The sequence below is a fragment of the Molothrus aeneus genome, chromosome 2 (genome assembly GCF_037042795.1).
Source record: "Molothrus aeneus isolate 106 chromosome 2, BPBGC_Maene_1.0, whole genome shotgun sequence".
Taxonomy (NCBI): domain Eukaryota; kingdom Metazoa; phylum Chordata; class Aves; order Passeriformes; family Icteridae; genus Molothrus; species Molothrus aeneus.
This window is the reverse complement of record NC_089647.1, coordinates 117,152,337-117,169,524: the sequence shown is the minus strand read 5'-3', so window position 1 is coordinate 117,169,524 and position 17,188 is coordinate 117,152,337. Positions and strand designations below refer to the sequence as shown.

The window sequence follows — 17,188 nt, the reverse complement described above, 5'->3', positions numbered from 1 at the left end:
AGGGAGCTCCCAGGCCCTGCTCTGCATCTCCCTGATGCCTGCTGGCCCTGGTGGCTGTGCCCACAGCAGTTTTTTGTCCCCCTGTTGTGCAGGCTGGCAGTGAACAATGCCACCATGATGGGCACGGTGCTGAAGATGACCGACCGCAGCCACCGGCAGAAGCTGCAGCTCAAGGCTCTGGACACGGTGCTCTTCGGGCCTCCTCTGTGTGAGTACCAGACCCACCTGCCAGCCTTGGGAACCACCCCAGGGCCACAGCTCTGCTCAGACTGGGCACCAGAGCCAGTTCCGGGTGACCCAAAGTGCAGCCTCAGCCAGGGGAGTCATCCCAGCACAGCTACCCTGGAGCAGGAATGGTTGTCCTGGGTTTGTGGGAGCAGCTCTGTAGCCTGGAGCATCCTGGGCTGGCATTCCCATCTCAGAGGGCTCTCCCAGAGGTGCTGCTGGGATCTCCCACTGTGCTGCTGGGATCTCCCACTGTGCTGCTGGGGTCTCCTGTGTCCACAGGGTAAAACCTGCTGCCCTTCTGCGGTGCTGATGGTGCTGGAGGGCAGCAGCCCTGTCCTGCCTGCTCCCAGGGTAGCTGCTGCCATGTCCTGGAGCTCTGTCATCATCTCCTGGGCTTTCCTGGGGCTCCACTGTCCTGTCCTGAGGCTCTGCTGCTGACTCAGGCTGTGAACTACCCACCTCTGGAGGAGGGGGGGAGCAGCAGGCTGGATGGGAAGTTTAGGGTGGTGGTGGGAGGCCCTGGGCTCCTTTGATGCCTTATCAGGATCTCAAGCTCTCTGACGTGTGTCTCCACGCTCCAGGTGCTCCCAGCTCCCTCTGGCTCCTGTCTGCTCCCTATTGAAGGTGCTTTTGTCTCTCTCCTTCTCTGCATGGCTTTCTCCTGGGCTTTGGGTGCAGAGGGGTGGAACCCCCCTTTCCTGCTGCCCATGCTGGGGGATCATCCCCATGCTGGGGAATTTTGGGGTCCCAGTGCTCGTGGCTGGGGCATTCCTGGCCTCTCCCACTCCAGCACCCCCAAGTCCTTCTGCCCAGGGCTGCTCTCCAGCCATTCCCACCCAGTTCTGGGAAATCTGCCTGCAAAGTGTGAGCCACAGTGTGAGGCTTGGCAGAGCCATAGGGAGCAAATCCCAAGCCTGGCTTGTACAATCAGCCAGTTTTGCTCACGGTTATTGAAAAGCCTCTTTTTGCACAGGCACAGGTTGGTGTTTATTTATTGCCTGCGTTAAATGTGAAGCTTTTTGATGCCTGGGTGGCTCCAGCCCAGCGACTCCTGTGCTGGGGGCAGGATTTTTCCAGAGTTGTTGTGCTGTGTAAATGGCAGAGTGAATGGCTTGTACTGGCTGGGAATGAATGCCTGTTGCCATGCTGGAGCTGTTTGTTCTGCCCTGCAGCTCCCTGGCCCTGCAGCCTGACCCTCGCTGGGGCACAGAGATCAAAGTGTGCAGGGAGCCGTGCTGCTGCTCTGCAGCCAGGGCTGCTCACACCCCTCTCAGCTCCTGCTGGGAGCTTTCCAGGCCAGCCTGGGCTGGTGCAAGGTGTCCCTGCTCACAGCAGGAGGTGGAATGGGATGAGCTTGGAGGTCCCTCCCAACCCAAACCATTCCATGGTTCTATATACAGGGTGTGTGAGAAGTGGAAATAGGCTTTAAATCTGCAGCTGAAGGAGAGATTGATCCCTTTTCAGAAGGTAAAATTTGCTGGTTTCTGGTCATCTGAATGGCTTTGTCTCCACTCAAGGGGAGAGGTTGTTTATCTAAACCAATTCCTTCAGGAATGGATTGCACAACACCTTTCAGGAGCCAGCAGCAAGTGGCAGCTTGGGCAGTGCTCAGTGACCTTTCAAGCTGCAGAAGCTGTTTTACACCTCCTTTCCCATGGTCAGGGGAGGTGGCTCTGGAGGGCAGCTGGGCTCTGGGGGTCTCTGAGCTGCTGGCAGTGGGATGTGGTGCACAGGTACAGAGTGCCAAGGGTTTGTCTCCTCTCCTGAAGCTCTGTTCACCACAGGTGTGAAAGCTTTGATAAAAGCAGCCTCAATTGGAGCCCCAGGCCTCCTGCAGGCTCCTAAATCCAGACACCCTGCTGCTGTGGGGATCACAGCACCTGGACACAGTGCTGCTCCTGCTGCTGGGTGAGGGTTTTCCAAACCCAGGGCTCCAGGGGTGGGTGTCTGGCTCGTGGCAGAGGTTCCAGCCAGATTCCATGGCCAGTTTCCATGTGGATCTGCAGGCTCCTGCCATCCCTCCAGGTCTGGTTCCTGCTGCCAGGCTCCAGCCCTGCCATTTCCTCCAGCAAACAGGTCTGACCACTCCAGCTCTGTAATTAATCCAAGTGCAAGGGAGCGTGGAACAATTATAGTCTAAGCAACATGAGATGATTTCTTCTTCTGTGTCTGTCCCTTTGGGGTCCTGTTCCTGTGATTCAGGAATTTATCTGGCACAAAATAGCACAACTTCAGGTGAAACATGGAATCCAGAATGGTTTGGGTAGGGAGGGACCTTAAATCCCACCCAGTGCCACCCCTGCCATGTCAGGGACACCTCCCACTGTCCCCAGTGCCCAGCCTGGCCTTGGGCACTGCCAGGGATGCAGGGGCAGCCCCAGCTGCTCTGGGCACCCTGTGCCAGGGCCTGCCCACCGTGCCAGGGAACAATTCCTCATTGCCAAGATCCCACCCAGCCCTGCCCTCTGGCACTGGCAGCCATTCCCTGGGTGCTGTCCCTGCAGGCCTTGTCCCCAGTCCCTCTGCAGCTCTCCTGGAGCCCCTGCAGGCCCTGCCAGGGGCTCTGAGCTCTCCCTGGAGCTGCTCCTCTCCAGGTGAGCACCCCCAGCTCCCCAGCCTGGCTCCAGCCCCTCTGGGCTCTCTCCAGCAGCTCCAGCTGCTCCTGCTGTTGGTGTCCCAGGGCTGGAGGCTCTGCAGGTGCAGCTCTGCTGCTTTTGAACTTGGGACAGATCTTTCTGTAATTTGATCTCTTTCCCTGCTGCTCCTGTGCCCTGGGCCAGAGACTGAGGGCACCTGGCAGAGCCTCAGATTGTTCCTGTGCAGTTGATCGTGATTTAAGTCCCCTGGCTTTGTCCCTGGCCCTCAGCAGGGCTGGCACAGCCTGTCCTGCACCCCTGTGGCCGTGGCTGCTCCCAGCAGCAGGCAGGCCTGGGCTCACCTTACACCTGCACAGGCTGCAGGAAAAGCCATGTACACCATGCAAAACAGACTTCTCCACCTTTCCCATTTCCTTCTTTTGGGAAAGGAGGGACAACAGGCACAGTTTTATCTCAGACTGATTGTTCTGCTCAGCTGCAGGACTTGAAGTCCTGCTGGGTTTGCAGCTCTGCCTGGGCTTGGTGTTTGAAAGAAGCAAAATGATTGAGCAAGGGGGGAAGGTCTGGAGCTGCAGGATTGTTGGTTGGGATTAGATAGCAGAAAAAAGCATCTACAGTGAAGGTGAGAAAATGGAGATGCTCCCAGGGCTGGAACCCCTCTGCTCTGTGGGGCCAGGCCAAGGGGGAATGGCTGCCAGTGCCAGAGGGCAGGGCTGGGTGGGATCTTGGCAATGAGGAATTGTTCCCTGGCAGGGTGGGCAGGCCCTGGCACAGGGTGCCCAGAGCAGCTGGGGCTGCCCCTGCATCCCTGGCAGTGCCCAAGGCCAGGCTGGGCACTGGGGACAGTGGGAGGTGTCCCTGCCATGGCACGGGTGGCACTGGGTGGGCTCTGAGGTCCTTTCCAACCCAAACCATCCTGGTATTCCATGCTTCTACGTTTCCATCCAAGCTGAGTTTTCCTCAGAGTTTTCTCATGCCCGTGTCTGTCACTGTAGGCCACGACATAACACGATGTGCACACACTGCTTTTCTCAAGGCAAAAATGGGAAGTTTACCTTCTGACTCCAGCATTTATAGATTTCTAAAAGTGACAGTGGATTGGAAGGTGACAATGCCACCTCTCCAATGATACTGGACAAACCAACGGTCCATCAAATTTCTCTTCCTCCATAAAAAAATGCAAAACCATCAGTTATTTATATAAAGTGTGTTAGAAAGTTCGTTACAAGAACGTAAACATTAGAAGGCTTAGAAAATCATAAAAAATCAGGGAGACGTGTCTTTGGCCAGGGCTGGTGCAGAGGAAGGATGTGTGCAAAGCTGCACTCCCAGCTGGAGCTGAGCCCAGCTGGCACCAGGGGCAGGACAGGGACCAGCTGGGGTGGGGCTGGCAGGGAATGGCCCCGGGGGGGCAGGAGAGCAGGGCTGTGGGAGGGTGGAACACAAAGCACTCCCCAGATGGGAGCTGCAGGGACTGAGGCTGAGGGATGTGCAGGCACTTGCCAGGATCTGCTTCCTCGGAAGAGGATGTTGTGCTAATCCATCCGGAGGGGAGCGGGGCCAGCGCTCACCTTGTTTAGTTCTGAGTGCTGGATTTACCCTGGGTGCTTGCAGGGAGTGATGGGCCACAAGTGCTGCTTGGGGAGATGGTGCTTGCCTGTCTCCTGGGCCCTGGGGAGGGCTCCTGTCCCTCTCCCTCTGAGGGGAAGCCTCTGCAATATGGGCAGGGAGCAGCAGCCCTGTCCCCACGTGTCCGTCCAGCTCAGGCTGTGCTGTGCTCTGCCTTCCCAATTCAGGTTTCCACCTCCCAGGTCCCCTCCTGTCCCCCCAGCTCTACCAGTGTGACAGATGTGGTTTAGCTGGGGAGGGGCTTCAGCTCCTGTCTAACCCACCGCTGCCACGGCAGGGACACCTCCACAGCCACAGCTTCTCTGGGCACCCTGTGCCAGGGCCTGCCCCCCTCAGTACAGGTATTTTCCCCCTGGATCTGGTGTGAATTGCCTGTTGTTTGTTCAAAACCAGTGGATACTGGTCATTTAGTCCCAGCTCACTGGACTGAGCTGCTCTTTCATTGGTGGCTTTTCCAGCACACACTTGGTTGAGTTACAGGGAAAAAATCTGCTTGACTCATCTTTTCGGGCTTTGTTTAGCACTTGAGCCCCCACTTAATTACTTTCATCCTCTCACATGCATCAACACCTTTTTTTGAATTAACTGTAGAAAAAGGGAATTTCCACACTGAGTTGTGGTTCTGATGGAAAGCTTGGCAGCTTGACAGTTGGACTCTTGAGCTGCCCCAGCTCTGTGATCTCAGCAGTGTTTATTTTGTTCCAAGTGCTTATTTTGTTCTTAGTTACCTTTGCTGCCCTGTGAGATCACAGCCATTCTGGAGGGGCGTTCCTCTGTGCAGTTTCCCCTGTACCACTTATTGTCAGGAAAATGGAGCTGGAAGATTTGCAATTTCATCTTTTGTGTTGTTGTTGCCGTCTCCAAATGGAATAAATGTTGTCAAGCTTCTGTTTTCCTCCTGAAATACTGACACAGCTCAACTGTCCCCTCGGTGAATCCTCTGCCACAGTTCCTTGTACGACTGCCCTGAGTTCTCCTGTCCCACTGTGGTGCAGCAGAGCCCTTTGGAGCTCTCCCCGTGGTCCTTTGGCCCCAGCAGTGTCTCTGGTCTCTTGCAGTGACTCGACACAACCACCTCAAGGACTTCATGCTGGTGGTGTCCATCGTCATCGGCGTGGGCGGCTGCTGGTTCGCCTACATCCAGAACCGCTACTCCAAGGAGCACATGAAGAAGATGATGAAGGACCTGGAGGGTCTCCACAGGGCTGAGCAGTCTCTCCATGACCTGCAGGAGAGGTAGGTTCCCATTGTCCATCCAGCTGGAGCACTCAGCTCTTCCTGCACAGTTCTATTCCTTCAGATTTCAGGAAATGCCTGTTTTGGTGCCTCACACCGGAGTCAGCCCCTTCCTGAGGGACTGGCAAAGCTGCCAGCAGCCTCTGGAGCTCAGAGAGGGGCCTGCCTCCTCCTGCAGGGACTCCTGGACCAGGCTGTTCTTTCCTAGTCACAGAACCAGGGAATGCTTTGGGTTCAAAGGGGCCTTAGAGCTTGTCCAGTCCCAGTCCTGCCGTGCAGTCCAGCTCACGTGGAATTTGTCATCCAAACTTGTTTCACCTTGGCTTTTGATGGGGAAAAAGTGTGTGGGAGCAATCAGGGATTTACAGATCCCCTCTTGAATTCTTGGAGCTGTGTGGGGAAGCAATACCTGAGTCAAGGGGTGTTGTTTGGAAAGTGAAAAAAATACATCATTTTGGAGTATTAAATAGGAGTATCTGGGCTCTTGGCATATGGATCAGATCCTGCAACATCAGGAATGGGGTCTCTATTCCCAGGAATCACTGCAGTGGTTCCAGTAGAGCTACTGGTGGGAGAACAGGCTCCAAGAGAGCCTCTGGACAGGGATCTTCTGGGACAGGGAAGAGCCTTCAGCCCTGGTGATGACAAACCCATGGGGTGCTCTGGTAGTGGAATATTATAAGGGCAGATTTAGCAAATAACAGAGCAGAGATAGTGTGGGGCTTGAACTACTTTCTGTGAGGTTTCAGTGGAATTTGGGAGGATAAACATTAACTAGGCTGCCCTGTGGCTGCATTTCCAGTGACTTCTGTGGACATGAGTTTGATGCCAGGCCAGTCACGGGGTGTGATGAGTGTCCTGTGCAGACACCAAGGTCCTGAGGGTGTCAGACCTGCAGCCAGCCAGCTTTTGGGAATCTGTGCAGTGCATGCCTAGGAGCCCATTACAGCCTTACCCTGCCCCTGAACGTTGCTGGAAGGGCTCCTGTTCCCCAGTGGGGTGGTGTAGGGGGATACAGTATGGGTAAATGAAGGTGGTATAGAATGTAGTCTTATCCCCTAAAGAGTTGCAGCTGAACCAATTACTAAAGATTAGGAGCAGGCCTGATGTTAACAGGCCACACCTGTAGCCAATAAGAAGAGTGTTATAAAAGAGTGGATTGATGGGAACTGGAGTCAGTTGGCTACTGCAAGGACAAGGGAGAGCCAGTGCTTAGAGGAGCTGCCTACAGGAAACATCAAAGAGGTATGAAACTCTAGCAATATAGAGCTCTTGCACTATAATGGCAACAGGGTGGCACCAGCTGGTGTCCCTGAGGAGAGAGCTCCCAGGTGATGGAGCCATGCTGGGCACGTTCCCCTGGCACGAATCCGCTCCCCTCTGTGGCTCCAGCCCACAGCTGGCTCCACACAGCCTCGTGGAGTTTTGTGTTACAGCTTGGAAGCACTCCCAAAGAAGGTTTGATTTCTTTTTCCTGCATCTGGGAGGAGACAGGGATCCCTTCTCCATGTCCATCCGTGGAGCAGCACTGTTCAGGGCAGGAGGGCTCACTGGGTGTCACCTCTGAGCTCCAAACTGGGAATGTGCCTGTGGGGAACGACCTTGGGCCCGGCTGCTGAGGGCAGAGCCACGTAAACAAGTGGATGGATGTTCCTGGGAAGTTCAACTAATGCTCTAAAGCTCCTCAGGAGGAAACACAAAACCTCTGGGACTCGGCACAGCCTTGAGCCAGAGCACTCGGCAGGGCTCGTCCTCCACAGAGGGCACTGAGCAGGGGCTCAGGCACTGGGAGGTGAACTGGGGCCTTGGGAGGCCTCTGGAGGGGAAATGTCCCTTCCCTTCCTCATCCTCAGGAGGAAAAGAGGAGAACTGGGGCCTTGGGAGGCCTCTGGAGGGGAAATGTCCTTTCTCTTCCTCATCCTCAGGAGGAAAGGAGGTGAACTGGGGGCTTGGGAGGCCTTTTGAGGGGAAATGTCCTTTCTCTTCCTCATCCTCAGGAGGAAAGGTGAACTGGGGGCTTGGGAGGCCTCTAGAGGGGAAATGTCCTTTCTCTTCCTCATTCTCAGGAGGAAAGGAGGAGAACTGGGGGCTTAGGAAGCCTCTAGAGGGGAAATGTCCCTTCCCTTTCTCATCCTCAGGAGGAAAGGTGAACTGAGGCCTTGGGAGGCCTCTAGAGGGGAAATGTCCTTTCCCTTTCTCATCCTCAGGAGGAAAGGAGGAGAACTGGGGGCCTTGGGAGGCCTCTAGGGGGAAATATCCCTTCACTTCCTCATCCTTGCCCAGCGGGGTCCAGCTGGGATCTTCAGCTGCCACAGGAACAGTGAAAACTCTGGACAGCCCCAGTGGTCCAAGACTTGTGGAGAAGTTGTGCTGCAGTTCTGCTCAGAGACTTCACTTTCAGAGCTTGAAAGGCCCTACTGTGCTGGCTGGGTGAAGCTCAGCACTGAGCAGCCCTCTGGAAGGCACAGGATGCCTCTCCAGTGCCAGTGCTGCTGGAATTTGCTGAGCAGCTCAGACATGCTCCTGAGGAGCTGGGAATGTTCCTACCAAACCCCAGCCTTTACTCAGCTCCAGAGCACCTTGGAGAACACCCTGCAGCAGTGGCACTTCCCAGGCCATTAAGTGACTCATCAACATCATCAAGTCTTGGCACATCCTACTGAAGCCCGAAAGGAGTGGGTGGGTCTGTTTTGGAGATGTGTGGATTGTATGGAAGCTCCTGGAATGTGAGCCCCCTGCTTGCCCAGAGCAGCTGGGGCTGCCCCTGCATCCCTGGCAGTGCCCAAGGCCAGGCTGGGCACTGGGGCTGGAGCAGCCTGGGACAGTGGGAGGTGTCCCTGCCATGGCTGGGGTGGTCTCACTGCTGTTCCTGGTGCTGGGGGAGGTCTGTCCCAAGGGCAGCAGCAGCCAAGCCCTGGTGCCCATGCATGACCCCATCCTTGCGTGCTGCCCCTGCCCCACTCAGCTAAAAACAGCCATAAAGACCCCTCAACTGTGCCCCCAAATCCCATGGTCATCCCCATGGCCAGGCATGAGGGGATATGTCACCAGTGTGTCACTTTTGTGAGTGGACCTTGGGTGTAGGGCATGACAGGACCCAGGGCTGTGCCAGCAGGGTGTGTGGGTGTCCTGGTGACTGCAGAGCTGTGCCAGCAGGGCCTGTCCCAGCTGGTGTCAGACACGTGTTTTCAGTTCTGCAGCAGCTCTTTGTCACTGTCATCTTCACTTTGGGACAGCTCCATGTCTCTGTTCAATTCCCCTTGGTAATGGTCTTGGCCAATGGTGTCTGTCCCTTGGGGCAGCTCTTGGTCTCTGTTCAGTGTCCCTTGGGGCTGCTCCAGGTGGGTGCAGTCTCCCCTGGGACAGGTGACACTCAGATCCTCTCTGAGGGTCACTGGCCCAGCTGGTGCCCTGCCAGCCTCACAGCCCTGCTGGGAGCCTCAGCACAGGCCAGCTCCTCATGGAAGATCCCACTGGTCCTTGGGGAATCCAGGGTTTCATTGCTGCCATATATTCCTGCTGATTCAGTCTGTCATGAGGAGGAATAAGAGCATCCAGGCAGGATTAAGCCGTGTCTGAATTTGCAGGATTTTGTGGGAGGAATGTGGATCCATCCCATCTGAGTGGTCTGATGGGCTCTGGCAGATCTTCCCCTGCTTTGTTTTATCAAAATCTTCACTTGGGTGAAAATACCAAAAATTGACCTTAATTTGAGACTCATTAGAGGAAACCTGGGTGTGCTGTGGGAAATGAAGAAAATGCATCCTGAGCATTTGATAAATGAATCAAGCTGAGACCGAGGAGTTGACAACTTCCTTTATTCCCAGCCGCAGTGAACTGTCTCCCTGCCATCCCTTGGGCAGAGCAGGGCAGGGCAGGGCTGCTTTTGGTGAGCAGAGCACAGGATGGGCAGAGCAGAGCACAAGGCTGGTTTGGTGAGCAGAGCTGGCTCTGGAGGGCAGCCCTGGTCCTGGCTCCCTCCAGGGCCTGGGGAGCTGGCCCAGCCCTGGTCCTGGCCCTGCAGGGTCTGTGGAGCTGGCCCAGCGCTGGCCCTGGCCCTGGCTGCCTGCAGGGAGCTGGCCCAGCCCTGGTCCTGGCCCTGCAGGGTCTGTGGAGCTGGCCCAGCGCTGGCCCTGGCCCTGGCTGCCTGCAGGGAGCTGGCCCAGCCCTGGTCCTGGCCCTGCAGGGTCTGGGGGAGCTGGCCCAGTGCTGGCCCTGGCCCTGGCTGCCTGCAGGGAGCTGGCCCAGCGCTGGCCCTGGCCCTGGCTGCCTGCAGGGAGCTGGCCCAGCCCTGGTCCTGGCCCTGCAGGGTCTGGGGGAGCTGGCCCTGGCCCTGGCTGCCTGCAGGGAGCTGGCCCAGCGCTGGCCCTGGCCCTGGCTGCCTGCAGGGAGCTGCCCAGCACTGGCCCTGGCCCTGTGTGTGTGTTGCAGGCTGCAGAAGGCGCAGGAGGAGCACCGCTCCGTGGAGGTGGAGAAGGTGCACCTGGAGAAGAAGCTGCAGGACGAGATCAGCATTGCCAAGCAGGAGGCGCACCGGCTGCGGGAGCTGCGCGAGGGCACCGAGAACGAGCTCAGCCGGCAGAAATACGCTGAGCAGGAGCTGGAGCAGGTGAGCCTCACCTGGGCAGCACCTGCACACGCCTGGCACTGAGGGCAGTGCCGCTGCATCCCTCTGGGCAATCACAGAAACACAGAATGGCTGCCTTGGGAGGGCCATAAATCCCACCCAGTGCCACCCCTGCCACGGCAGGGACACCTCCCACTGTCCCAGGCTGCTCCCAGCCCCAGTGTCCAGCCTGGCCTTGGGCACTGCCAGGGATCCAAGGGCAGCCCCAGCTGCTCTGGGCACCCTGAGCAGGGCACAGGGACACAATCCCAATCCCTTTCCTCTGCCCACCCTGTGGGATCAGCCCAGGGCGCAGGGATTTCAGGTCCCAGTGCTCATGGCCAGGCTCTGTGGAGCTTCTCCCACCAATCTCCAGCTCCTTCTCCCAGGGCTGCTCCCAGTCCGTTCTCCCCAGGCTGTGTTTGTGCTGGGATTGCCCCCAGCCAGCTGCAGGCCTTGCCCTTGGTCCTGCTGAGCTGCACGAGGCTGGCAGGGTCCCAGCTCTCTGCCTGCCCAGGTGCCTCTGGATGCCCCATCCCTTCCCTGCAGGGTGTGCCCACAGCACCAGCTCTGTGTCACTGCCAGGCTGGGGCTGCCCTGGATCCCTGTCCCTGTCACCAACAAAGACATTCCCAGTGCCAGTGCCTGTCCTGGCTCCTGAGGGACTCCAGTCCTCACTGCTCTCCAACCCCCTGAATCCAGTGATGCTGCTGCTCTTTTGCCTTTGCTTTCCCACTCCCCTTTATGGAGGAAAAGCCCTGAGTCTCTTTTCCATAGTGTCCATTACACATCCCAGTCACTGCTGCGGTGTTGGACAGGGCAGGTGCTGGCATCTTGCGACATCCCAGCAGGAGGAGAGGGGTTGGACTTGCCCTGGAGCTGCACCCTCTGGCATTTCTGACTCCCTGCCCAGTCCACGCAGTCTCTCTTCGTTTGTGTTCATGGATTTAGGACAGATTTAGAATGAGTTCAGTTATGCTTTCCATGTTTTCTCATGGATCAGAGTGTGTGTAAGGGTTGGAACAGCCCTCTGAGACCATCCAGGCCAGCCCTTCCCCAGCACTGCCAAGGCCACCACTGACCATGTCCCCATTTGCCACATTCTGTTAAATCCCTCCATGGATGTGACCCCAGCATTGCCCTGGGCAGCCTGTGCCAGGGCTGGACAACCCTTTCTATAAGGAAATTTTCCCACTTTGCAACCTTAACTTCCCCAAACCTACAAGGAAGTCCAAACCCTCAATCCCAGTAGCTGCTTTCTGTCTTGCCTGAGGAACAATTCTCACCTGGCTGCAAGTTACAGATCAGTTTAAACCAAGACTGGAGCCAGACCTGCATGAGCCAGGCAGGTTCCTTGGATGTTCCAAGGCCATGTGTTTGTGTGTGTATCCTCCCTGCTGTGTCCAGTCTTTTTTGCCACCATGGAGGACGGGGATGAAACCAGGGCAGGAATCCAGGGCGTCCCCTGGCAAGGCAGGACCAAGTGTCCTGAGAGCCCTGGGGCGGTCAGTGCAGGGGGACAAACAGCAAATTCCCTTCCTCCCTGGGAGTGCAGCAGCCCCAAGCCCCTCAGGAGTGCTCTGATCCATCCTCCTGTGGCCATCCAGCCTCTGCACGGGGCCTGGGGGGGTGTCCCTGCTGGCACAGACAGACCCTGGGGCAGTGTGTTTGGGCACGGTGGGGCTGGGAGCCCTGGGCCCCAGCTCTGGAGCAGCCCAGCTCTCACCCTGCCCTTGCCCTGCGTTCCCATCAAGGAGCCCAGGAGCTGGTGTGACCTGTGAGCTGCCCAGGCTGAAGGCAGGTGAGTACTGCAGTGTCCCACAGCACTGTGTGACGGTAACCCCAGCACTGCCCCCACTGCCCCAGGACACCTGTGACATTAACCTGTCACCCCTGTGACCCCACACTGCTCCCAGGGAGCATTAACACAGACCTGCTCTGCACCAGGGTTCTGATCACCCAGGCCACGCTGGAGCCTTGGGGTGGTCCTGCTGCAGTTGGGTGTATGGGATGGAGAGTGTCCTGTTCCCAGGATCTTCATCCATCTCTCCCTCCTCACTGGGGCACCTTCCACAGACCCCAGTGGGGCCACAGAGAGCACTGAGGGAATTGTGGAATAGAATCCCATACTGGTTTGGGCTGGAAAGACCTTAAATCTCATCCCATCCCACCCCTGCCATGGCAGGGACACCTCCCACTGTCCCCAGTGCCCAGCCTGGCCTTGGGCACTGCCAGGGATGCAGGGGCAGCCCCAGCTGCTCTGGGCACCCTGTGCCAGGGCCTGCCCACCCTGCCAGGGAACAATTCCTCATTGCCAAGATCCCATCCAGCCCTGCCCTCTGGCACTGGCAGCCATTCCCTGGGTGCTGTCCCTGCAGGCCTTGTCCCCAGTCCCTCTGCAGCTCTCCTGGAGCCCCTTCAGGCCCTGCCAGGGGCTCTGAGCTCTCCCTGCAGCTGCTCCTGTCCAGGTGAGCACCCCCAGCTCTCCCAGCCTGGCTGCAGAGGGGCTCCTCTGGACTGGCTCCTGGAGCTCCACATCCTCCTGCTCTTGGGCCCCAGGGCTGGAGGCTCTGCAGGTGGGGTTTCACCAGGGCAGAGTAAAACTTTTATATAAAAATTTCCCTATAAATTGTTACTCTTAGTGATCCAAATGGGGTCTTAAAGGTCTTCCCAGGAGAATGGAGACACACACAAAATAACTCCTGTTTGCACGGATTCCCTGCAGAACCACGAGAGTTTGGGTCATGGACACTCATTTTAGCCACTGGTCCTTGCCTGTGCCACAGCACTTCCCTTTCCCACCATTCCCTAAAAACCTTGTTCCTGTGAGTGTTATGAGCACTCCTCTACCCCTAACAACCAGTGACAGATTTCCTACCCATGTTTCCTCTGTATTCCCAAATCCCAGATGCCTGTGGCTGATGGTCAGAGTTCTGCTGAGGTGGGAGCAGCACCTGACTGGTGCTGCTGGTGTGCAATGGGAAAAGCCAGGAAAAACCCAGGCTCTGGGACTGATTTGGGCAGTTTTATACTGAACAGCCCTAAATCACACGCAAGTGGCACAAGTGTTTGACCTGTGGTGTGTGGTGCCTCGGGGCTGCTCCTAGATGGATGCTCCTTCTGGGTAAAACACACAGTTTCAGAGATCTGCCTCTACCCTGGGGCTCTTGGCTCCCTGAAAACCCCCAGGCTGGGCTGGGTGGGACGTGCCTGAGTTAAAGCAGAACACATCCAGGGCAAAGCTCCAAGAGTGAGCAGTGCTGCACAAAACCCCTGCTCTGCATCCGCCCACCGCCGCCAGGCACGGCCTGCCCGTGGGCTGGGAGCTGCAGGAGCAGGGCAGTGCTGGGGCTGGCAGGCAGAGCTGCTGTGCAGGGTGAAGCCACAGCCCCCCTGAGCCCCAGGGCGCTGTGCTGGCACAGTGCCCGTCCCTGCAGCGTGCCCTGGCGTTGTGGTGCCGTCCTGCTGCTGCTCCAGGCTGGCACACCTTCCCTTCCTGCAGGGCTTGCCAGGCTGTGGGAGCCTCTCCACAGGGTGGGCACTGCAGCACACCAGTTCATTCCTGGGGGTCTGCACCACTGCAGGCTTTTCTGTGAGGCTGCAGTGTGCTCAGCTGGCTTTTCAGCCAGTCCCTTCTAATCCTTGTCTCTGTGGGGTGTCAAGGTGTGCAGGAGCCTGGGGATGAAGGAGACACCCCAGGAGTGGCTGATGCAGCCAGGCTGTTTCTTTTCCTGACCAGCAGCACGTGTTTTGTGTCTAAATATTTTTCTCACTTTGTACAGTGTGGAAGTTGTCTCCTGACGAGCTCCCTGGGCTTGGCTGGGAGCTGTGGTGAGACAGGGATTGCCTGTCAGGGGCTCTGCCTCCACAGGGGGAGTTTCAGACAGGCAGCAAGCTCTGCAGAGCTTCTAGAGGCTGCAGAATCCCCAGAGTATCCTCTCTGCGAGCCTAATTCCCTTTTAACCACCTCATGTACCGTGCCATCAGCTCCAGAGGGGTTTCCTGTGGCTCCTGGTGATGAGGAGGGGTTGAGAGGGAGCTCAGCTGGGAATTTCTGGGGAAGGAGCTCAGCTTAGGGTGGCAGGAATGGTCTCTGGGAGGTTCTGGTGCCTGGAGCCAGCAGCCTGCCCTGTGGGTTGCTCCTCTCCTGCAGCCCCCAGGATGACACCACTCCTCCAGAGGGGTTTCCTGTGGCTCCTGGTGACGTGGAGGGGTTGAGAGGGAGCTCAGCATAGTCCTGGCTGGGAATTTGTGGGGAAGGGGCTCAGCTTAGGGTGGCAGGAATGGTCCCTGGGAGGTTCTGGTGCTCGGAGCACAGTCCTGGCTGTGAGTTTCTGGGGAAGGAGCTCAGCTTAGGGTGGCAGGAATGGTCCCTGGGAGGTTCTGGAGGTTCTGGTGTTCAGAGCATGGAGGTGGCTGTGAGTTTCTGGGGAAGGGGCTCAGCTTAGGGTGGCAGGAATGGTCCCTGGGAGGTTCTGGTGCTCGGAGCAGCAGCCTGCCCTGTGGGTGGCTCCTCTCCCACAGCCCCCAGGATGCCACTGCTCCTCCAGAGGGGTTTCCTGCTGCCAGGCCTGGTGCAGCTGCCTGGGCAGGGGGGTGGCAGCAGAGGGGGATGAGCTGTGGGAGGGCCGTGTCCCCACAGCCACTCCATGGTGTCTGGCTGCCTGTCCCCAGGTGCGGATGGCGCTGAAGAACGCGGAGAAGGAGCTGGAGTCCCACTGCAGCTGGGCTGCCCCCGAGGCCCTGCAGAAGTGGCTGCAGCTGACCCACGAGGTGGAGGTGCAGTACTACAACATCAAGAAGCAGAACGCAGAGAAGCAGCTGCTGGTGGCCAAGGAAGGGGTGAGAGCTGCAGTGGCCTCCTGCTGGGTCCCTGGGGAGGGCTGGGGTGTAAACCTGCAGAGATGGTTCTCTGCATCTTCTTGGCTCTGTGGCATCGTGGAATCCCTGAGTGGCTTGGGTTGGGAAGGACCTCAAAGTTCATCTTATTCCGTGGGCAGGGACACCTTTGATTTGATCCCAGGCTGCTCCCAGCCCCAGTGCCCAGCCTGGCCTTGGGCACTGCCAGGGATGCAGGGGCAGCCCCAGCTGCTCTGGGCACCCTGTGCCAGGGCCTGCCCACCCTGCCAGGGAACAATTCCTCATTGCCAAGATCCCATCCAGCCCTGCCCTCAGCTCAAGGGCAGTTTCTCTCTTCATGCCTTAAATTTATGTCTCGTAAAAGTGCAGCACAAGTGGGATGTGAGCAGGGGCTGAGCATGATGAGGATGGTGCTCCTGAGGCATGGGCTCTCAGGGTGGGCAGGTCCCACCCTGGGTGCTGCTGGAGCCCTGGGGATCTGGGGCAGGGGTGCTGCCCTGGGTGCTGGGTGAGCAGGAGGCTTTGCACCTCTCAGCACCATCCCTGCTCCAGGTGATGAGCATGCACAGGCAGTGGAATCCCAGATCCTGAATCATCGCTGCATTCCTGGTCTGGGATTTCTGTGCCAGCCCTGAGGGATGAGCCCAGGGAGCTGTTGTGACTCGTCCTTGTCCCCGCGGCCATATGGAGCTGAGCTGGCAGGAGGGAAAACTGTCTGCCTTCCTCTGCTTTGACTGGGAACATTCTAGCATTCCAACAGTTTTCCTTTGGCTGTGTCACTTCTTGCACCCACATCCTTGGCTCTCCTAAGTCCCAGGTTCCTGCACTGGAGCTGGGAATGGAAGAGCTGTGGGAGGAGACTTTAATTTCTGATACAATGGCACAAACTCAACCTCAAACCAGAAATCCTCCTCAGCCCACGCCCTGGGGTGTGTTTGGTTATTCAGGGGAGGGATGAGCCAATGTGTGAGAGCCCCTCACTGGGTGAGGTACCTGGCTCATGGAATCATGGAATGGGTTGGGTTGGGTTGGAGAAACCCTGGGAGACCTTCAAGTCCACCAATTCCCCGAGCAGTGCCAAGGCCACCACTGCCCCATGTCCCCAGGTGCCACATCCACAGGGCTGTGAAATCCCTCCAGGGATTGGGACTCCAGCTCTGCCCTGAAATGTCAGCCTTTTCAGTTCAGTTCCCTCTGATTTTTGGGAAGCTGGGAGAAGGGAGCATGAAATCCCCAGCCTGCTACTTGCTTCTGGGGAATTCCTCACCCCAGTGTCAGGGAGAGCAGCATTCCTCAGGAACACCACCATTCCCTCTATTCCCACATGTGCAGGCAGCTGCAGGGACTGTTCCTGTCTCAGCCCATCCAGGATGTCCATGGCCTGGAGGAAACTTCAGGTTGTCTTCTTCCTGTGACCTTTCTCTGTTGATATTCCAGGCTGAAAAGATCAAAAAGAAGCGAAACACCCTTTTTGGGACGTTCCATGTTGCTCACAGTTCCTCTCTGGATGATGTGGATCATAAAATCCTAACTGCAAAGTGAGTGTCTGCTCAGCACCCCCCTCTTCATCCCTCCCCTGTCCCAGGCAGGAGTGTCCTCACCTCTGCAGGGGCTCTGGGGCTCATTTTGCTGAACTTGTGTTGTCCTCAGTGACCTGGGGTTGGACTTGCTCCTCTTGATCAATAACCTGATTTTACCTGTGAGAAACGGAGTCACAGTTACATGGAGCAATTAAAAGTCCTGCCAAAACAAGGTGCCAGGAGGCTGCAGGATGCTTAGGGGATTGTCATGGAATGGCTGGAGCTGGGAGGGACCCTAAATCCCACCCATTCCCACCCCTGCCATGGCAGGGACACCTCCCACTGTCCCCAGTGCCCAGCCTGGCCTTGGGCACTGCCAGGGATGCAGGGGCAGCCCCAGCTGCTCTGGGCACCCTGTGCCAGGGCCTGCCCACCCTGCCAGGGAACAATTCCTCATTGCCAAGATCCCACCCAGCCCTGCCCTCTGGCACTGGCAGCCATTCCCCCTTGTT

The 17,188-nt window shown here is 57.5% G+C and overlaps 1 protein-coding gene across 6 annotated transcripts in view; it reads left to right on the top strand.

Annotated features, from left to right (window-relative positions):
- STIM1 (stromal interaction molecule 1) overlaps nt 1-17,188 on the top strand; it is a 73,586-nt gene that overhangs the window by 37,907 nt on the left and 18,491 nt on the right. For all 6 annotated transcript variants that reach the window (XM_066545599.1, XM_066545597.1, XM_066545598.1 and 3 more), the window contains exons 5-9: nt 93-208; nt 5,513-5,690; nt 10,122-10,299; nt 14,971-15,138; nt 16,594-16,694. In XM_066545599.1, coding sequence (XP_066401696.1) covers nt 93-208; nt 5,513-5,690; nt 10,122-10,299; nt 14,971-15,138; nt 16,594-16,694 — 741 coding nt within the window. The remainder of the gene's footprint in view (nt 1-92; nt 209-5,512; nt 5,691-10,121; nt 10,300-14,970; nt 15,139-16,593; nt 16,695-17,188) is intronic.